The sequence below is a fragment of the Artemia sp. Qi Xiang Cuo genome, unplaced genomic scaffold, assembly GCF_049724085.1.
Source record: "Artemia sp. Qi Xiang Cuo unplaced genomic scaffold, ASM4972408v1 HiC_scaffold_22, whole genome shotgun sequence".
Taxonomy (NCBI): Eukaryota; Metazoa; Arthropoda; class Branchiopoda; order Anostraca; family Artemiidae; genus Artemia; species Artemia sp. Qi Xiang Cuo.
In genome coordinates, this window is record NW_028297431.1 from 1422805 (window position 1) to 1446197 (window position 23393).

The 23393-nt window shown below is 34.2% G+C and overlaps 1 protein-coding gene across 1 annotated transcript; it reads right to left on the reverse strand.

Annotated features, from left to right (window-relative positions):
* Positions 1-1492: 1492 nt before the first annotated feature.
* On the reverse strand, positions 1493-23109 carry LOC148939037 (zwei Ig domain protein zig-2-like). The gene is made up of 8 exons (XM_089107296.1): positions 23029-23109; positions 19426-19560; positions 17443-17497; positions 10439-10635; positions 8567-8759; positions 5526-5743; positions 3751-3873; positions 1493-1724 (listed from the first exon to the last, which is right to left on the reverse strand). The coding sequence occupies exons 2-8, from the start codon at positions 19528-19530 to the stop codon at positions 1713-1715; spliced, it is 903 nt and encodes a 300-aa protein (XP_088963422.1). The 5' UTR covers positions 19531-19560; positions 23029-23109; the 3' UTR covers positions 1493-1712.
* Between the last annotated feature and the right edge of the window lie 284 nt (positions 23110-23393).

Consider the following 23393-nt stretch of genomic DNA (forward strand, 5'->3'; position numbering starts at 1 on the left):
ACCGAACATGAATAATTAAAACGAAATTCGCATATTAATTTTCCTTTTTTTGGCTAAATGGCTTTCTCGAAATTTTGTTCTGACGTAACTTACGAATTAACTTACGTAACGAACTTCTATATACGTATGTTTTTATTACGTATACTAGGGAGTTCGCTCCCTAGTCAATACCTCGCTCTTTACGCTAAATTTCTAATTTATTTTTAATAACAAACCCCTGAATAACACCGGCCGTTTAATTATAATATATAGCTATTTTTAAATTACTAAAAAGCATTAGCGTAAAGAGCGAGGTATTGACTAGGGGGCGAACCCTCTCATGTACGTAATAATCTCTGTTCGTTTTAAGTTTTAAGGTGGTTCCTTATTTTCAATTGAAAAAAACTTGTTTTTTTTATTTAATTTCTGATCGTTCTTTAAATAATGCTGCGAAATCTTGCACCCCCTTCATGGAAATTTTCCTTTCCCCAAGGAAATATCCCCCATGAAAAGATCCTCCCCCGTAACCCCTACTCCGACCCCCACCCCCACAACAAAAAAATTCTTACTGAAAAAACTTGCATAATTACCAAAAAACAACACAAAATTTAAACAATGGGCAAAGTTTGTAACTTGCAGCCCTTCCTCTGGGGAACTGTGGGGATTAAGTCATACTCAAAGACATATTAATTCAATTTCCGACTATGCTGAAAAGAATGGCTATCTCGAAATTTTGATTGGGTGACTTTGGGAAAAAATGAGTGAGGGAGGGGGCCAAGTTGCCCTCCAATTTTTTTGGTCACTTAAAAACGGCACTAGTACTTTCAATTTCCGTTCGAATGAGCTCTTTCATGATATTCTAAGAATACTGGATCGATACGATCACCCCTGGGAAAAAAAAAAAAAAACAAATAAACCCGCATCCGTGATCTTTCTTCTGGCAAAAAATACAAAAATCCACATTTTTGGAGATGGGAGCTTGAAACCTCTATAGTAGTGTTCTATGATACGCTAAATCTGATGGTGTAACTTTCATTAGAGTTCTATGACATTTAGGGGTTGTTTCCCCCTTTTTTCGAAAATAAGGCAAATTTTATCAGGCGCGTAGCTTTTGATGGGTAAGACAAAACTTGATGAAACCTATATATTTGAAATCAGCATAAAAATCTGATTCTTCTGATGTATCTATTGTTATCAAAATTCCGTTTTTTAGAGTTTCGGTTACTATTGAGCCGGGTCACTCGGTACTTACAGTTCGTTACCATGAACTGTTTGATTTGATCATTGAAGCAAGTCGGATTTCTAACACCAATTGTCCGCTAAGCTTCAAACTTTGGGCTTTCATTTTTAAAGTTTCTGAATACTTTTAATCCCTTGTTAAAATATATACAAATACTTTTGCTATTACCAGTTTTTGCTCTTCTCTCTAAGCTCTGAGCGTCATTAGCTTCAAATTCCAGTTTAGATAGTCTTACTACTTCTTTTTCTAATTGAAAACAAAGGTTTTGGAATGCAATTTTTCTTATTAATATCCAACAAAATATACAACTACGATAAAACTTAAAACTAACTTAAAAAATGAGGTAGTAAAAAAACTATAATACAAAATTATATAAAAAATACAGTGTACGACTCTGACAAAGTAAGACATCTTTGAGGAAAATAGCTGACTGCATTAAACTGAAATCAGGCATAGATATAACCTTGTTGCTTTGGCATGAGTTCAACTTCTGTTAGCTTTCAGACTAAAAAGGAAAGATAAGATATAAGAAAAAACTTTTTTTCGATACTGTACAACCTATATAAACAGGGAAAGGGGCAGTTAAAAACATAGGGAGAATTACGGAAAAAATAGGAAGAAAACAAGACATAAATAAGAAAACAACAAGTCATATAATATTTGGGTAAAATCGTGGAATGTAATAAGAAAACGACTGAATTAAATAAAATATATTGAAAAATATGAGGAATCCAGAAATTTTTGGTAATTCAGAAAAAAAGGATGAGGGCTTTCCCTACGTACATGGCTGTTGATCATCAACTTTTTTTCGATATTGTACAACTTATATAAGCAGTGGGGGTAGTTAAAAACACAGGGAGAGTTACGGAAAAGTAAAAAAATAAAAGACAGAAATAATAAAACAACAGGCAATATAATATTTGGGTAAAATCGTGGAATATAATAAGAAAACGACTGAATTTAACAAAATTTATTGAAAATTATGAGGAATCTAGAAAATTTTGGTAATTCAGAAAAAGGGGTGAGGACTTTCTATACGTACATGGCTGTTGACCATCAACTACTTTCCCACAATATTGCATACACTTAATTTACTTAGAACATTTTTTTTTATTTGTAGCACAGGATCTTTAGATACTACTAAAGTAGGTATTGTGTAAGTTATAAATTTACATTTTAAAGAATATTTTTGTTACAGTAATTCCCATCTTTTTATTGACATGATCTTTTTTCGATACTTCACTAAAAACTAGAGTAGGGCCAGCGTCCCTGGGCTTTATTTATTAAACTTAGTCCCACAGTTCCTAGCATACAGAGTCTTTAGGTGACTTTATTCAGTTTCCTTTCAGTTTTACCTAATCCCATTTGTTCATTCGCTGGGACATATCAAATTTGTGTAGATTACAGTCTTAAGAAAATAAAGAAAAACTAAAAATCAATTAAATAAAAATAAATAAAATAAAAGAAAATAAAAAAAAAATAAAGAAAAAAAATTCTATATTGAGAAAAAAATAATATGAAATCTACTAATAGAGTTTTTATAAAAAATCTATATAGACTTAACTTTAGTATTTTTTCATAACTATATAAGGTGCCTATAATCTATTTATAACCCAAATATCTTAAGGTTTAATGCGTAAAACCATGGTTCGATTCCTCACCGGAAATGTTTTATTGTAAGTCTTAAGGTATCTGTTTATGTTTCAATTTTACCCCCGATCAAATGCTGTTGTTTCATAAAACTAATTGAAGACCGGGGTAGAACCTTGGTCCCTATAATGTCTCTTACCTCACTTAAGGTCCAATCTACACAAATATTGAAGAAAATAAAAGAGCAGAAAATAAGAACCCAATTAAACTGCATAAAAAGTTAAAAATTTCAATCAAAGAGAAAAGAGGCGGTAGCCTACTGTCCTATGCTTTCATAATAAAAAAAAATTACTTTTATTCGACTAGTTTATTTTTGCTATGTTATGTTTATTATATTTTGTTATTTTTGTTATATTTTCCCCAATACAATCACAATGAGATTTTCCAGATAGATAAAACTCCGCCTTTTAAGAACCTTAGTGGTTTTTCCTTCATGATGCACTTTGTAATTGATGCACCGAGGTTTTAATGCACCGAATTTTGAGCCAGTAAAAGAAAGAAAAGTCCCAAATTGCAGCATTTTTATATTTAAATTATCTGTTTGTGCACTACAATTGACGTATATTTCCTGCAAAGACCTACCATAGTAAAATTCAACGTATCTTGGGGGGGGATTCTGGAGACCCAATTAAATAATCTCCTAGAGCCATCGTATGGCTCAAAAAGAATAAGAATACCCTGTAGTTAAAAAATAATAAAATAAAAAATGATAACAAAATCAAGCAACTTGAAAGATAAAAAGATAGAAGGCTTGAAAAATAAGACCGCAAAGGATAGAGTTAGGATCGCAAAGGATATAGAAAGACCTGAACAAATAAGAGATTAGCATAAGGAAACTGCTAGAATAAATAAGATATTGAAAGTATGCAATAGCGACTTACAGCAACTGGGTAGAGGAAAGTGAATTGTTTGTCTTCCCCACATTCATTTCTTGCTGTGCAGTAATACCCACCCATATCAGACCATTCAAGGTTTTTCACTATCAAATCGCCGGAATCAAGTTGCTGAAATTAAGAAATTAATTTTAAGTTATATTATTAAACTTTCTGAAAATACAGCTATATAATCAACAGAGATATTTGCTCATGGCTCAGATGGCGTTTTTTTCTCACTTTCTTTATTATATTTTGTTTCTCTGTTGAAAAATATTTTTGGATTTTTTTTCGTATCCATTATTCGAGATGCCGGGTGAGGCACCCGTGTCTGGTCCTGCAGCAAGCACGGTTATAAGTAAGTCCCCCCTCAAAAAATGACGCTTTGTTCAACAAGGCTCTGATCCTCCTGAACTACATTGCCCTACTAATAGTACTCATGAGAAAAGCATAGCAAACGGTTTTGTCAATTTTATCAGAAATTTCACAACGTTAGATACGACTAATGGGCATGACTGCGACGAAGTAAAAAAATATTCCAAATAGATGGAATATTCAAAATATTTTAAAATATTTATAAAAAGCCAGCAATAAAATCGACTGGAATAATTGTTCATGACCGAGCTGGTGATTTTACTTTTAATTTCTTATTTTCCTTTTTATATTTTGCTTCTCTATTAAAAATATTTTTGGAATTTTTTATTTATTTATTAACAATTTGGGTTACATAAGAACACACATTCTCAAATATTCCTAATATTTATTATCACTAGTGAATAACTGCTTTTATCAACCCCCCCCCCCAAAAAAAAAAATAACGACGCTTTGTTCAACAACACTTTTTTTCTTTTTGTTTTTCCATTGTATTTTGTGGGTTGTGAATACATATCATTATATCATTATTACTTCGATCCTCCTGAACTGCATCACCCTACTAATCTTACTGATGAGAGCAGCTTAACAAAAGGTCTCATCAATTTTCTCAGAAATACGATACGACCTATGGACATGGCAGCGATGAAATACCAAATATTCCAAAATTGCTTCGTACTTTTATTATACGCCTACGCCTTTTATACGTACTTTATTATACGCCTTTTATTATATCCTACTTTTTATTATAAATAAGTTTTAACTTTTCTCTCCAATTTGAAAGTTACTGTGAACTAATAATTTATTTGTAACCCATTATACAATATGTATAAATAGTGGAGTAACACAAGAAAAAGGACATAAAAGAAGAAAAGAAACATTGATATGAGCATACTTGAAGACATCAATTTACATATACTTACATAAATTCATTAACGAACATTAATTAACATACAAACATACGAAGGAACTTTCCTTAGACAAGTCAAAACAACCGCACAAGAGAGCGGAAGGACCTAACCCCAGGCAAGCCTCTTCAGTTAACTTTGAATCCAACTTATCCAACGACACCAATAAAAATAATAATTGATTTTTGAAAAAAAAGGTGATAAAAAAGAACACATTCAAAGAAACATTCCCTTGACGGTATTAAGTTAAAAAAAATGCAAGTCAGATCTTTTATTTAAATAAAAAAATACAACACAATAAATAATCCACCAAAGAGGCAGAGCTTATCCATAGAGTGGGAGACACTCAATTAAAATAACTTTAAAAAAGGATAAAAAGAACAAAAGTCAAAGTTGCGAGTGCAATGCGTTGCAGTGCAACGCTGATCTTGTTGGGCCGCGTTAAATTTTTCTGTGGAGGTGTATCAAATTAGAAGGCAGGGAAACTCAAAAGTGAATACTTACAATGTATTTATTTGTATATATTGAAAGAGGTTCTGAAAGAGGTTGATCTAAAAGAGGTTCATCATCTTCATCAAACCACTGAATTTCTACATCAGGTCCGGTAGCTCTGCATACTAGACGAGCATCTTTTCCAGACTCATGTACATACGTTCCTGACCACATATGAATTCTTGGTTTAATACATTCTGGCTTGCATTTTTTTGGATCAGGACCAGGGCCTAAAAGAAAGTATGTCTGAAGATCAACCATAGAGAGTTTACTCGTAAACGATGTTGTGACTCATCGTTCTTTTTTACTGGTGTCACAAAACAACCAATCGCGTTCTAAAACAGTGGAGTCTCACCAGAAATTTTGTTTCGATAAAGAAGTAAATTTGTTCACTGCGCTATTCTATTCAATAGAAGTTGAGAGCGGTATCTAACTTTAAAAAATTCCTAGGGGCAGTAAGTGGCAAAAGTGAATAAAACAATACTCTAATGCTAACCAGCTTAAATTTGGTCATTTCGTAACAGTCCAAACCTTCAAATTTTTACATTAACCAACCTTTTTTATAGGCATTGCCAAAAGGTATGGAAATTTTTAAGACTGGAAGCTGGCATATTGAAAAGAATAATCACAAACACCATCTAGCATTTGGAAACTTTGTTTGACCCAAAACTGTTCAATTGTCATTTCAGGTACTCATGAGTATTGTACCAGTTAAGCCGTCAAGCTTAAAGTCAATTAGCTTACTTAGCAATTGCGCGCTTCCCACCTTGATTTTGAAAACACCTTTTTTTTGGTATTTGTACTGAAAAATACCCTTTTTCGTATGCTAATTGAAAAATCTATAACACAAAAAAGTTAGTCCTCCTATAAAATTTTGGAGAATATACCCCCCCCCCCCTACATTCCCATAAGTTGTCGTTTTTGTGTCATCGCGGGTCTGCTTCTGGATTTCAAAACCTCTGTTTGTCAACCCTTATTTTTTCTTTTTTTATGGCACCCATCATTACCCAAATTTGCATAACATTGCAGAGGTCATATTGATAGTCAAATATTGAAGTTTTAATAGAATTTTAAATATGTGTATGATTCTCCAAACTGTCACTATACCAATTTCGACAATTATATTTCGTCTTTTTTTTTCTAAAACCTCTGTTTGTCGACACAGCTATTTTCTACTGTGTGATTAGTCACCATTTAATTTTTCAAAACCTTCTTTCTTTTTTGTTCAAAAACCTCTGTTTGTAAACACAGCTATTTTCTACTGTGTAATTATTCACCATTTCATTTTTCAAAACCTTTGTTCTTTTTGCTCAAAAACATCTGTTTCTCAACACAGCTGTTTTCTACTGTGTAATTTTTTCACCATTTTATTTTTCAAGACCTTTGTTCTTTTTGTTAAAAAACCTCTGTTTGTCAACACAGCTGTTTTCTACTGTGTAATTATTCACCATTTTATTTTTCAAAACCTTTGTCAATATTTCACGGGTGGCTCTTGAAGCGCTAATCTTTGTGGTAAAATTTTCCATTTTATTTCGGACCAATAACAAAAAGAAGAAGCTGTAGAAAAGAACAATTTCAGGATACTGATTGATAGTTCAATATTATTATTTATTATCTTTTTTGTATTTATTTGGAATGTTGTGTTTTGGTCTTAGTTCTTTAGATAAATAATAAAGAACTGTAACTTTTAGGGCTCCTTTAAAGATTCAAAATGGAATTTATATGCGTAATGATTGTATTTTTGAAAAGTGCGTTAAAAGATGTATCGATTGGTATGTTCATCTTTTTGCTACCGTATTAATCAACAAAACGGAAAATTTAATGGAAAATTGCGTTCAATATAACTTTCTACAAAGTCTCGAAAGTCTTTGAAGTTTAATTTAACATTTAACTAGAACCATATGCTGTACTCAAAGCTGTATTCAGGATTTTCGCTCTGGATTGGGATGCAAAAAAAAACACTTCAAAAATTTGCTAATATGCTTTTTTCTTACTTTTTACGAGTCTGACAAATATTTCGGGAGAATGGTCAAACCTGGTACCCTCACCCCCTGGATACGGCCTTGGCTGTACTCTAAAACTTGAAAAAGAAATTAAGCTACGAGTATGCATTGTTGATCAATAATGTGACTGCAATTTTTCAGAAGATTTCGGAACTTTCCCCTTTCAAGAAGGTCAAGAGTGGTCAACTTCACTCTTTGTTTTAATCAGGAATGCTTCTTTATAAAAGTATTTTCTGAAAACATCTATAGAAGCAGCTACGTTAGAGATTGTTTTAATCAGATTGTACAAGTATTGTCTGGTATCATTCCTAGATTGGGGTAGCCTACTTTGGAAGACAGTGTTTGCTACGTTCTTCTAGCGTCTGCACGTTATATATATATATATATATATATATATATATATATATATATATATATATATATATATATATATATATATATATATATATATATATATATATATATATAGGAAATGCAATGGAAACTTTTTGGAAAATTACGTTCAAATATTTTTCTGCAAATTCTCAAATGCCTTTGAAATTTATTTTAACCTTTAACTAGAACCATATGTTGTACTCAACCATATGTTGTATTCAGGATTTTCGTTCGGGGAGGGAAGGGGGAGGTGTAAAAAACGCATCGGAAATTTGCTTATATGCTTTTGTGTTACTGTTTTACGAGTTGGACAACAGTTTTGGGGGGGGGGGGTTCAAACCCAGTACCCTCAGTCCCTGGCTGTACTATAAAACTTGAAAAGCCTTGGCTGTAGTATAAAACTTGAAAAGTATATTAGGCTACTAGTATGCATTGTTGATGAATAATGTTACTTCACTTTTTCGAAAGAGAGCTAAATTGGTTTCAATAAAATTCAATTTAATTGAAATGCAATATCAGTTAGACACAGCGATCTAGAATTTTTCTTGAAAATTATGGCAAGATTAATAATTTACGAAAATAGTCTATTTGAATTAGCCTAATTTCAGCCAACACTTTTAGCTATTTGATCTAGTAAATTACAAGAAAGCTTTACAGCCGTGTTTAAATACGTACCAGTAATTCTAACATATGTACTAGACACAGTTCTATCTTTTGTAGTTTCCGCTACACAACTATAGATTGCTTCATCATCTGATGTGGCACAATCAATAAAGAATTGAGATCGTGTGCTTGCCAGCCCATCACCAGACGTCAGATATTCGTATTGGTTGATTTGGTTCGTAGCTATTTCATTGTCTGATTCTTCCTATAAAAGATAAAGCTATTTTACCAACGGATTTTCCATTAAAACAGTCAAGTCTAGTTCAAGTTCAACGGGTTTTTTGAAAAAAATAAAACAAATAAATCGTAAATAACTAAAACATCTCAATCCATTCCTGGATGCGGTGAATCACAATTGATCTTAATAATCATCAATCCAAATAATTAACCAAATAATTTCCTGCTCCTTCCCCTTGGAGAAACCGCCCCATCATAAAAAAAAATTAAAGAATAGAAAATATATTCTTTTGTAACGATTTTACATGATACATGATGATACATGATTTTTTACTCTCTTTTTAAATTGCGCAAGGGAGCTCCTATCTCTCTAACGCAGGGGAGATTCCATATAATTGCACATGTTATATTTGAAGCAAAATTTGATCGTAAAATAGGGATGATTGATAAATGCAGGTTCTAAGACCCTTGTGGAAATCCACAGCTACAGTAAGCTAAGATGTTATCCGGCCTCCCAGGTTAAGCATTCGTAGCGCAACGTTTAAGCATTTCTTTGAGGAATGATCATCCCTAAGACCCTTGTGGACTACAATATGTTATGATATTTTCCAGCATCCCAGATTAACCTTTCGTAGCGCAACATTTAAAAAGTTTTGGAAGGGAATTCTCATCCTCATGACCCTTGTGGACATCCATAGCTACAGTAAGTTATAATGCATCCCAGCATCTAAGGTTAAGCCTTCGTACCGCAACGTTCAAGAATTTGTTGAAGTGAATTCCCCTTCGCCAAGACCCCTGTGTATATCTACCGCTATAGCAAGTTATACTGTTTTCCAGCATCTCAGATTAAGCGCTCCTAGCGCAACGTTCAATGAATAATGGAAGGGAATTCCCTTTCTCTAAGACCCTTGTGGACATTCACGGCTATAGTAAGATATAATTCTTTCCAAAATCTCACATTTAGCTTTCGTAGCACAGCCTATGCAAAAATTTTTCCAGGTTTTGGGTTCTATCTTTAGCAACATCAAGTGCCACCATATAGCAGCATGTCACTGAATTTGTGCGACAATGCCTTCGATGAAGTGTGATGAATGCCTTCATTAAAGCCTTTTGCTCTTGATAAGAAAATGATTTTTAGGGTCACCAGGGAACTAAACCAGGTCGTTGAAAGCCAGGAATAGACCCTATGACAATTTGTTGCGAAAAACCACAAAACTGCATTTTGAGGTAGTAACGTTCCTCAGAGGTCCTGCAAAACAATTCCAAAAAATTCAGTCGAGATGAAGGGGCAGCACTCGGTTATCCATTCTCTTGTTCACCCTTCTTTACGTTATCTCTTCATTATTTTTCTCTCCCAAATATTTTAATGGGGGGAGAAGTGAGGGGCGGGTTTGAGGGACAATTTTCCTCGGAGGTCTTGCAGTCTAGTCCCAATAGGAATTCAGTAGAGAGAAAGAGTTATCATTCTGTTACCCCTCCTCTTATTTACTTTTCTTTACGTTACGTCTTCACTCATTTCTCTCTAAAAAAAAAAAAAAATTAGCAGAGAAGGAGTGAAATATTTTTTTAACTATATCTTATTTGGACTTTGTTATCCGAAATACAAAAAAAAAAAAAAAAAAAATATTTTTGGCATACATTTTCCATTTAATTTAAAAAGGGTGTGGAGCTGGACCCGGTTTGTGGGATTAAATACTCAGTACTTACTTGAGAGATGGGTTGCTCTCCATTTTTCAGCCAATAAACTGACGGCGGAGGCTGACCTGAGACATCACAGTCAAGGACTAGACTCCCGTTCCGCCTCACAACATGTCGGTACTTGAGTTTATTTTTGTTAATTTTAATAAAACCATTACGTTTCAAAATATTTTCGCCATTGTTATCTCTTTCCTCAGATGTCAAACCTAAAAATAAAATGTTTTCTGATAACAATGTGCGGAAATTTTAAGTATTTTCGAAATAGTTCAAAGACGTAAAAATTGGATACAATAAATCGCGAACTGAGAGAAATGTCAGCTCGAAAACTTTTCAAGAAAAATGCGACGAAAGATTTTGAACGTTCTTGTTCGAACGATCCGTAGCTCAGCTAACAAAATTGTAGGAAATTAGTAGATTTTTTTTAGGCTGTTAACGATAGCGGAAATAAATAAGCGGAATAGGATAATTTCACTCCCAGGAAAAGTGTTAACATGACAGCAAAACTGACTTCTCTGTCGCTATCCAAAAGACGATTATACCGCATAGCCACACAGACTATTCAAAAAAGCGGAAAAATAACGCTTAATGGCAGAGAATGTCCAAGAAATTTGGCTCCCTATTTAACAGAATAGTCTTGCTCTCAGGTCACACTGAAAAAATAGACATATATTTGTTTACCTCGATGTCATTTAGACAGTTGAAACAGTCTCAAATTTATTTTAATAAATAATTTTTAAAAGATTGTCCGAAATATTAAAGTATAGACAATCCTCACATTGTAAACACAATCTAGTTGCAGATAGTCCACGTTTAATGTCTTATTTCCACTCCTATGAACGTTAATCACTGGGGTCCATCTAAGACGGTCCGTGTCTCTTATTGACACGGATAGTAAATAAATTCTCTTAAAATTTTGCTTGACAGTAATAGCGTTCAAATAAACTATTAAATGACAGTTTTCTGTCTTTATATTTATTAACAAAAACGATCGGTTTTCGATTGAATCTTCAGAATTAGTCAGTTTCAGGATTCTACGAATAACTCTTAGGTAGAAATAGTAGAACCAGGGATGGCCTGAAATTCTAAAAGTATAAGAATCCCCACACATGGAAAACATGATCTGATTGCAAGACATCCCACATTAAATGCTTTATTTGCACTCTTCGGGACGTTAACCACTTGGGTCCGTGTAAGATGATCCGTGTCTCTTAGTGCTAAACTTCTAAGTTTAATCCTTAAAAAAACGAAACGGCAAGGGTTAGGACTCTCAGTTTAAAATGCAAAGAGTATGGAGGTGGATAAATTGACCCTTAGAAGTATTGTTTGCTGTAGGTGTCTCACAAATACAGTTTTCTGTTTTTATATTTATTATCAAAAACGATCGGTTATCGCTTGAATCTTCAGAATTAGTCAGTTTCAGGATTCTAGGAATAATTCTTAGGTAGAAATAGTAGAACCAGGGATGGTCTGAAATTCTAAGAGTATAAGAATCCCCACACATAGAAAACATGATCTAATTGTAAGACATCCCACCTTAAATTCTTTATTTGCACTCTTATGGACGTTAACCACTTGGGTCCGTGTAAGATGGTCCGTGATTCTTAATGCTAAACTTCCAAGTTTAATCCTTAAAAACGAAACGGCAAGGGTTAGGACTCTCAGCTTAAAATGCAAAGAGTATGGAGGTGGATAAATTGGCCCTTAGTAGTATTGTTTGCTGTAGGTTGTCTCGCATATTTTCGGTTGTTTGGATTACTAATTTCTTAGGATTTCTAATTTCTTATTTTTACGCTTTTCTGAACTATCTTTCTAGGATTTTTTAGTTGCTGAAGTAGCTGAGGGAAGATATTGTGTTTTTAGTCGATTTATTTAGGGAACAATCAAGGAGGCACACTTGTGCCTCTATAAAGAGGCGACCCACCACAATGTTAAGCGATTTCAGGTCCTAGAGGTCGCAGAGAGACGGCGGTAATTGCATTTTGTAGCCCAAGCTCAAACTAAGAAACTTGCAAAATTTCATCCTCCTCCGACTTTATCTTCATGGGGTAAACTGGGCCGGAAATTTCGACCCTCCCACCACAGCCCCCCCCCCCCCCTTAACGTTGTCCGATTGGGCTGAAATTTAGAGGTTAAGCTTTCCTAGGACCCGGGAGCTTATCCTCAAAATTTCAGCTCTTACGATCACTCCTTCCCTATTTTCAAAAAACCAAATATAGCCACTTAAAATTCATCATTTCTTTTTTTTCTTAGCCACGCCTACAGGCCACAGTTGGCAACTGATCCGGGTGAATGAAGACTCATTCGAAGCAGAATTTGCTCTGTTAGGGCCTTTTGATATTTTCAGACCGAAAAAATTATCCCCCGAATTTACATTTACGAAAAACCTCGTTTTCCTATAATAGCCCGTGTTAATTTTTCCCACCACAACCCCCCTTTAACGTTGTCTGATCGGGCTGAAATTTAGAGGATAAGCTTTCCTGGGGCCTGGAGGCTTATCCTCGAAATTTCAGATCAATCTGATCACTCCTTCCCTGTTTTCCAAAAACCAAATATCAAGTTTCGTGGGAATTTGCTTGCGTCGAAAATAACTTCCATTTACTAAAAAACAGTTATAATTGTGTCTGTTTAGTCCAGCGGTTGAGACTCCAGAGAGTCAGGCGTAAAACCTGGATTGGAGTCACTATCAGAGTAAATTTTTTATATACTGAATTTAAACTTTAAAAAGAAGCTCAGTTTCTTTTTTAAATTATTTGAAAAAAATTACGTTTTTTAAAGAGTTAAAGAGACTGATTTACAAGGTCGACATTTAAAACGTACAGGGAGGCACATTTGGGGGGCTGTTAAAGAGGCTGAGTCACAAGTTCGAACCTTAAAACGTACAGGTATTAGGAGGCACCCTGTACGACGTGATTTGATTATTCAGTAATTAAAAGTCTAAACACAAGATTGTTCATGAGGGGGGGGTTTAGGGGGGGGCCGCCCCCCAACTTTAACTCCTGACACGATCAGCTAACAGTTAGTCAAGCAATAATAAGTAATAAACTGTACAAAAACGTGCAGAAATTATTTGAAAAAAACTACGTTTTCTAAAGAGTTAAAGAGGCTGAGTTACAAGGTCGAACCTTAAAACGTACAGGGATTAGGAGGCACTGTTGGGGGGCTGCCGCCCCCCAAACCCCCCGCTTTCGCAGCCTTTAAATAAAAAAAAGTTTTTTAAACTGAAAGTAAGGAGCGACATTAAATCTTAGAACGAACAGAAATTATTCCGTATATGAAAGGGGCTGTGCCCTCCTCAGCGCCTCGCACTTTACGCTAAAGTTTTTATTGTTTAAAAAAAAGAGTTGTGAGAAAGTCAAACTTTAGCGTTTAACTCTTTTAAACTTTAGTCTAAAACTTTAGTCTTTAACTCTTTAGAAAACGTAGTTTTTTTCAAATAATAATAATAATAAGTTAGTTCCAAATCCATTAATACAACAATAGAAAACAATGATATAGCAGTGAAAAGTCGTTATATAACTGTTTGTCCACTGTTATACTACTGAAAAAGCGTAAACTGCGTAATATACACACATGAGTTTGGTTTGACGTTATAAAGATAAGCTACAAGCGGTTAATAGTATATAGTAGTAGTAGTTAATAGAAGTATGTTTCAAATTTGCAAAATATCTACTTCCCCCATGAACTCGAAATTCAGTATTAATCCGCAATTACAATTAACCGACCCAGCAATAGCTCTATTAAAACATATTTCGAAACACAATCGCAAAATCAGTTTTCATCCATGGTATCCCCTTCTTATACAGGGATGTTTAAAGTTGAATATATGTAAAAGTTGTTCAATGCTTTATATATGTTATTTACTAATTGTTTTAATAAATGTTGTGATGTCTCTTTTTTTCTTTCTCTTATACCTTTTTTTGTCGTTTTTTCCATGTACTCCGTCCATGTGTACTTTTTTGTGTTGTATGACAGGTTAGAAATAAATAAATAGTGGATAATTATGTGCATTCGAGTGACAAACCAATGTTTAAATGTTGTACCTGAAATTGGGTCGCGTTTCTTTTTTTTTTAAGGTTATTAAAACAACATCAAATTTGTTCAAAACAACATAATTTCGTTTTCCTTTTAGATTCTTTTCCTTTTAGTGCCCTCTACTCATTTATGTTTATTTTCTCTCTTTTTGGTCTTTAGATCAATCTCGAGGGAGAGGATTTTCTCTCAACCACACAATATTTCTCACTGATAGCCGTCCCCATACCCCATATTCATTCAAATCCATACCCCATAATTTCGTCTCTATATAGTTTTTCAACTTACTATTCGACATCATATTTCCATCATCATATTTTCCAAAAGCAGCTTGAAATAAGAATGAATGATAATTTAAAATATAGAATTATCTTGACAAAAATAATAAGATTAGTGGTTTACTTTAATACAATTATATTATGAAACTTCCAAAAAATATTTTCAATTGAAAAATATCCCTCTTCCATCCTAATTTTTAATTGGATGAGGGTTCAAAACCCTGAAATCCCCTTTTTACCTTTCTCTAGACCCATTGTGATTAATCAGTTCTTTTTTTGTAGTTTATTTTAGTGCCCTACTTTGAATGCTTTTATAAAACACTTCAAAATGTTACTTATATGATGAAACGAAGCGTCACCAAAATGTTGTGAAGTGTTTGCGTAAAAATGTAAAGTAAGAAAAATCGATTTAAAAATAAATACTTGAAAAAAACACTGCTGGGGTGGGAGTAGAACTCAAAATTTCCCGGTAAGAAGCATTAGCTTCTAACCTTGGACCAACAAACAAAATTGACGAACTTTACATAGCTTTTGTATTGCAAAATTTACCGCTCCATAAAAAAAAAACAATTAAAATAATAATTAAACGCGGAAGATTTTTTGTGCGTCAAACAAAGTGCTTGTTTTTTTTTCAACCAATTATTAATAAATTAGAATGTGGCGGCAATATCAGAGGTATATGATTGAAATCTAAACAACGACCTGGAGAAAAATCCTAATTTGTTTTTCCTTAGCCTTTACGATTTTTTTCTAAAATTTTTTACTTTTCTAATTTTCTTAGAATAATTTTCAGTGCAGTATTTTATCGTCGCAAGTCTACGTGATGACTACTGTGTTCCAGAAACTCTAGAGGAGGTACAATAAGCGGAAACAATATCTATAAACAAAAAGACAGTAAAAGTAATTCTACAGTTACAAAGTTAGATAAGCAGCTAAAATGAAGCTCTACATATTCTTAGATAAAACATAAACATTAAAATAATAAGTCTTCCGGCAAATGTCGAATGCTCATACAATTTTACTTAAGCTGAAATCAATAAGTAATTTAAAACTCCATTTTATCCTAAAAGGCTTTTATATCATTAACCAGGGACGCGCAGCGAATTCTTTTTAAGATATTGTTGCTGATGATTATACTTAAAGTTCTTCCATACATGCTGACCTCACGATGGATATTTGAGGGAATCTACGATGCATCATTCTTTCAAATATGATTGCGTCGTTATAGTATACAGGCTGCCATCTAAAGTACTAAACATATTCCGCACTTTGCAAAGTTAGATGCCGCTTAGCGACGCAAAATCAAATGTTCTGGGAAAACTGAGAAGAATTAAGTGCATTAAGCTATTTAATTTAAAACGGGTTATTAATTATTTCTGTAATATAATTTGCTGTTTGAATATTATTTTCCAATTTTCAATAATTTAAATTTGAATTTATTTGCATATTGTTTATAATTTTCAATAATTTAAATTCATCAATTATATTGAACACTATTTTAACTGGGGTATTTACAAACTATGCGGATCAACCTCTTGGTAAATATTGGCTCATCCATCTGGTAAGGAGCTAAATATAAAATTCAAGTGTTACGGCAGAGGATAAAAACACCCCACTGATGATGCTTTTTTATTCCACATTCAAACTTACAACGGTCCGCACGTTTAATGGTTCCTTTACAAATTACGGAAATGCATGCGGGAATCTATCTGTATCTTTTCGAACGATAGACCAGAAGACAATTTTAAGGCAAAGTATTCAAATACATGCATCGCGTGGATGAGGACGAGATCTAAAAGAAGAATATTGGCTAATTTAACTCTCTCTTCAGTGCTTATACTGCAAAGGAGGCACAGAAGACAAAAAGAAGAAGTAGTTCAGTCTGAAACAACAAAGATTTTAATGTTCCAAAGTCAGGGTTTTATTCATTCAAAAATCTTGCCAAGAATTCGTCCTAGTTTGATCAAATCGTTGCAGAAAGCTAGAGAATTTTTCAAGCACGAAAACGGACGGAATCTCCGCACGGATTGCTAAATCCGGACGGATTTCAGCAATGCGTAAATGAACCATAAACTGTCGAAAGCAACTTAAAATTGGACTAATGGAAAACAAGATATGTAACGCCATCTATGTACTAACCGCCAATGCCTGGTATAAACATACCTTAAGAGCCATGGTAATTTCAATGGATATAAGTTTTCTAAATAGCTTATGATTCGGTTTAATAAATTTCATTTTTAATTGTGTAAATGTCATATGAAAAATTTATTCTCCAAAACTGTTTAACGTCTAACCCCATTTATCTTTTTCGCTAATAGATAAAACAAAATCACATAAATTTCAAGGATAACAACTTGTATTTCCTTTTTGGAAAACTTAATTAGGGAGAAATCACATAGGGCCTATTTTTTCAAATTTAGTCTAAAAAAGGCAGTGTTTAAATTATAGAGTCCTAAAAATTAAATGGTAAATTTGTTCTTTTTTTGCGCGATTCATCAGTTTAGACTACTTAAAAAAAGGTGTCACCGAAATAAGCTAAGACGTTGTTCTGAAAATCCCGCTATTATCTAAGCACGCAAAAACACAGATTCAGAAGTAAATGAATTTTGCTTATTTGTGAATGATATTCTGCTTTCACATTGCTATGTATGAATTTAGTTTGCAAAACATTCTGCTAAACATATTTTTGAAAAAAAGAAGACTTACCACTCCTTTGTTTTCTAGCTAGCAGCTCTTCCAATTGTGCATACCCTTTTTGGTCCTAAAACACAGAATTAATAGATTAATTCAGAAAATTTCTATCAGCTAAAAAGAGTATTTTTCAATTTTTTAACACAGACCTTCTTCCTCAGGTTCGGCTTAAAAAGTAAAGTTTGGTTATGGGAACCTAATTTAACTCTCACTAATAAAACTATGAGCGATTATTAATTATGTTCGCAAAAATCAATTATAAATAGTTAGTTGCTAAAGACATTCCATGTCAGGCGTTCATTAATTACTTTAAAGCTAGATTCTGAAAGAGTCAAATTTTGCTTTGCGCAGAACAGTTTTTCATTGCTATATGAGTATGCTTAGTTCAATTGTGTTTCCGCTTCTAAGGCTGGAAAAAAAAATGTGCTTGAAAAAGCTTCTTGTTAACGCACTGGGAAAAGATTGCTATTGGCATTCCTTTTTAAATAAGCAGTCAAAGGTTAATTAGTTATTCTAACCGTGAGAAAGATATATAAAGGATTTGCCCAATAAAAATGAATATGGTTTCACTATCACTGGATACTCATTTATCGTGAAACTTGGCATATATATAGTATACAACTTCTTCATTGGGAAAAACACAATCAAATACCAGTTATAGCCGGGGTTTATTGGTATGAGCAACCTATGGGATCTTCAATCTGTAACTTCAATACACAAAATTTGGGGAGGGTGGGGGGGCAAAATGTATATTTCAAATTCTGGTTGGGGCGATTTTTGTTTTTTTCATTTTTTTCAATGATTTTTTTTTTACAAAACGACATTTTTTCAAAATCTTTGGGGGAACAACTGGGGGGCACATTGCCCTTTCCTCCCAATTAATGCTACTATATTGAATAAATATGCGATTAAATAGCAGCCTACTGATACGCTTTGAACGATAAATTGGCCTTCCTGGAAATTAAAGCGTCTGTAATTGACACTTGCATAAGCTAATCTTTTCTCTATTTATTCTGCTGATATGTTTATACCTGAGTGAAAGGGAGTGATGTCATCCTCCATAAGAGGGAACTTTTTTTGTTTATTTTAGGTTTTACGATTGATCTTTAGTTTCAATTTTATAAATGATGCTTTATTAGCAAAAATACAGCTATTTCACAACACGTAAGCAAGAAGCTTAGTTTTTACAAGAAATTCTGACTTTTTTGCAGAAAACAAAAAAAATGGAGCAACAAGCTGCGTAGGCCTGATCATGCACAATGTGGGGCTTAAGACTTGTGACCCCTCTTAGACCTTACGATTTATTATGATCATCTTATGATTTTCGTGTCGTGCAAAATTTATTTTTCTCCCTTTTTTTTGGGGGGGGAGGTTGGAGGCGGGGATCACCTGACTGATGGAAATGTTCTGGGAAAAGGTGGCCCATTGTGAGGCCACTTTCAGGTTTGTACGCTAAATTCTTCTTAACGAAAATATTATTCAATAAGGGATTTGCATGTTAAATTAGCCCATTTGCAGATAAACGGTCATTTAAGTAAACCAGATTCACCTTGGGCGGGATGGGGTGCAAAGTAAAGTGAAGTCGTAAAATAGTCGTAAACTAGGTAACTAATTTATCTAGTTACCTTAATAAACTAGGTAATCTAGAAAGTAATCTAAAAGTATACGATGGACCTAGTATACGAAAAATTTACAAAAGAGACTATTTTGCAAATGTTGAACTTTAGGTTGTTCTTCCAATATCCCTGAATCTTTTCGATTTTCCCCAAATTTAAACCAAAGAAAATTGGTTTCTCTATAAATACCCCAAAAATTAACGTAAACAAAAATTAATGATTTGGATTCCGCTCTTTCATTCGTAGGTTAATGTTCTGGAAGATCTTAAAGAAACCAATTTTCATTGCGAAAAACTTGTGGAAACCACGAATGATTCGGGGAATAATGAAAGAAGTAGCTTAAATTAAAAGCCCTGCATATAAAATAGAATTTTACACTTACCCGATAATCAGCCAGCTTTCGGCTTGATATGCTTCTTGGAAAAGCAGATGATGAAAATTGTGATAAAAGAAGAACGAATACAGGAAAACAGTATTTAATTGACATTCTTCAAAGGAACTAATTGGTATTGGAAATCTGAAATAATTAAAAAAAGAATTAGGATGCACTGGAAGGTACCAAGTCTACATCAAACTGTAAGGCTTAAAAGTCCCCGTAAAGAGACTTAAAAGACAATGCAGCAATAAAAAGAATGAAGAAAAGGAAAAAATGCGCTAATAAGAATAAGAAAAAAGTACAGAAGTAATATTTAAGATAAGAAAATAATGATCAGTAGTAGCAATAATAGAGTAGAAATAACATGGGCGTATCTAGGGAAGGGGCTGGGTGGGGGTTTGAAAGCCTTCCGAAATGTTTGTCCGTCTTGTAAAAACGTAATAAAATGCATAAAAACGTGTTTAAAGTTTTATTTGTACCCCCCCCCTCCCGAATAAAACCACGGAGACGGTCTTGAGTTATTATAATTAGAATAATTCGAAAATGAATAATAACTAGAAAAAATATTATAAAAAATAATAAAAACAAGAAGAAGAACATAGAAGAAAAAATCAGAAAAATTAACAGAGAAAATAGAGTGCAACAAATTACCAAAATAATTTGCTTAATTAGTGCATATTAAAACCTCCGCAGAAAAAAAGGGGAGAGGGGGGGGGGCATCTGCGCAGCAGACCTGTAAAAACAATATTGACGTACTTTTTACTATAAATAAACTTGAATTACAGATATTTCTGTATGGAAAAACCTAATCACATATATAGGAAAAGAAATTCTTGAAGAACCAAGGACACAAAAATAAAAACATTTTTCGTCCCTGGAAGCATTTCCAGGTCTATCCATACTTGAAATCCAGGTCTATCCATAAGTAAGGTTTACCCATACTGGAAAACAATGATTTTCCTTTTGGTTGTTTCATAATTAGGAGCTTTAAGGGCAATAAATTTATTGCTCTAAATTTAATTGCCTAATCTCAGCTTTTAGGGCAAAACCCAATTTAGCTCAGTGCTGTTGCGCGGAAACAGGGAAAACACCGGTGACTCCAAGCATATTCTGTCCCAGATTTTGCATAAAAGTCCAGTGGACATTGTCCGTCATGCGTCAACCCAAAATCAATCTAATCTGTCATCCCTTAGACCCATGACTATCTACCTTAGTTCTGCCCTAGGAATGACGGATGGATGATAGACATATCTATCAACAAGTGAAATGACATAATTTTTATACAATCCTAAAAAGGGGTTATGCTATATTTGCCTCTCACTCACTTGGACTAACATTCAAAGCTTCAGTCTTTACCCCCTCGTGTGAGTAACCAATTTCCTTTAAATCCTTCCTTATGATGTTTTTCCATCCCATTCGGGGATGATCTGATTTTTGTTTGGCCTCTGATGGTTGGACAAAATGAACAATCATTGGCAATCTGTCATTCTTCTTTAGTAAAACGTACCCTGGCTATCTGAACATTTCTTCCGTTGTAGCCCTAGAAAGTAGGATCGAACCTCATTTTTGTACAGCCTCTGAGTATTAGACAAATTTGCAGTTTTTTAGTTATATTTTTGGTGTTTTAGGGGAGATAAAAATGCCAAGCCTAACTCTCTTAAGAATGACCATCATCCCGGCTCGAGCCTGCCCCACTGAAAGGATGGTATTCACAAAAGAGGACTCAGACAGTGGCATCAACCAGGGGGGGGATTGCCCCCTTATATTTTGAAAAATATCTTCCTCGGGTATTCTAGCTGAAAAGTGCCTATTTTTATATTCCCCTTGATGAAATTAAAGAAAAAAAAACCCAACAAGGTCCCCCTGGATTTTGAAAAATATATTTTGCCCAGCTACATTCTCGTAAATTGACACCCCCAGGCAAGTATCCAGGGAGGGGGGGGTCCCCGGTTTGACCCCCCCCCCCCCGAAATTTTTGACCGAGTCGAAAATAAGTCGAAAATTAGTAAAACCTAGGTAAAAATCAGTAAAATTAGTCGAAAACTGAGTCAAAAATTAGTAAAAACCCCCGAAAAAGTCAAATATTAGTAACCCCCCCCCGAAAAAAAATCCTGGATCCGCTCCTGCCCCCAGGCTCTGAATCGCTCATTGGGCAAAGTAAATATATGTGTACAAAGGTCTAATCTGCACAAAAAATTAAACATATAATCGCGAAAATAGTTATTTCTCAATTTAAGATTAGTCAAAGTAGCCCTTATCTTTATTACTTCAGCATCACTGCAACTTGTTTAAATTAAATCATTCAGCAGATCTTGCAGAAATACTGCTTAAAGCCGCTGTTCAGGGAAACAATTCAGAAGGGATGGGGGGGGGTGGACTAAGTAACTATACCCTTGTTGCCACGAAATTCTGGCAGACCTTTCAAAACTTTATTTATCGTGGTTGCCCACACAGAAGGCAACCACCGGGTTGTAGCTCAGAGGGGCGTACCTCCAGCAGTTTTATTAGGGGGAACAAGAGGCACCACTGAAACGAAGGCACTGCCAATACAGAGCAAGCCACTGTCCATAGTAAACAAAATTTTTTACAGGCGTGTTTAATGAAACTGCCGCATGATAAAAACGTATTTAATGCTATCCATGGATTGTAATTATTATTTCAGGTCATCTTAATGGTAAATGTTTATTGGGAAAAGGAAAGGTCAAAGCATATTCGGCTCAGGTCAATATTCCGGCCAGGGATTATGTTTCCCCCTCCAGATTTTTGTGAAACAGTATTTACGTCAAAACAAGGAAAAATAAGAGCTTTTGTTCCCAATTTTGAATAGAAAAATTTACCCAACAATACCTAAAAGCGCCCGAGCCACAGAATACACCGGAGAGTCCGGATATACCGGATATTTATTCCACCCACAGAATATACCAGAATTTGTTCCGGAGAGTCCAGAGTTCGAAAAAAAACACTTTGAAGTCGATGAAAAATATGGGGATTCGTGGTAACAACCACGAATATCTCGTAATATTGAAGAGGCAGATCTACTGCTTAAGGCCCTGTCTGAGCTGAATAGGCATGTACAGGCCTACTATAACTAGTTTTTTAAGCTTGTAAAATTAGTCTACTAAAATTATCTTTTCGATATTACGAAATAACTGCATTTTGATCCAAAACCCTCAATTAGTTAAATGGGTACTTATACATTAGCTGGTACCCACGCGATATATTGTGCTAAAGGAAACTAGTCAAACGGGTATCTGTCAATAGAGAATTGGATCGCAAACCGTGGTTTGTCATTGCATTTACAATATTTAAACTATTGGGTTTTTGGGTTTAGGGGGGAAAGGGGTACCTAGGTTAGATAACTTGTTTAATATATACTAGGCTTTGCCCCACCCACCTAATGTGGTAATATATAGCCCAAATTTGTTTCTAAACTATTATATTTTGGTTTATTTCATTAGCGTTAACTAAACTGGATTTCTCGCGTGGGTACCAGGTAATGCCTAAGTACCGTTAAATGTTATGACGGGTAATTTACTCATATTTTTACAACTCGGTAAAAAAAGCTTTTTGCAATGCTTACTAAATTAAGAAAAAGGTTCAACAAATTACCTTGCTTTGGTCTAGCAATGTTAATCCATACGCCTCTGCTTTAAAAACCTTCGTTGTACCTTCTTTACTATCGAGTTAAATACTGATTCTAAACAAAGTGATTCTAAATAAAGTGATTTAAGAAAACACCCTGGCCGATATCGCAGTAGGCGTGTCTTCTGTAAACTCTTCACCAATGAAATGCTTTGTTCTCCCCGAGGCTGTTACAAGGTCGAGTATTTCTAGGTGAAACTAGTGGTAAATGATCCCTAACAGTGTCTCAGAGATTTTCTCTCCTTTCGTTTACATTTGGGAGAGCACAAGGAATAGAGCATTTTACAATAAGTACTTAACGCGAGAAAAAAACATAAGCTCTTTAAAAAGAC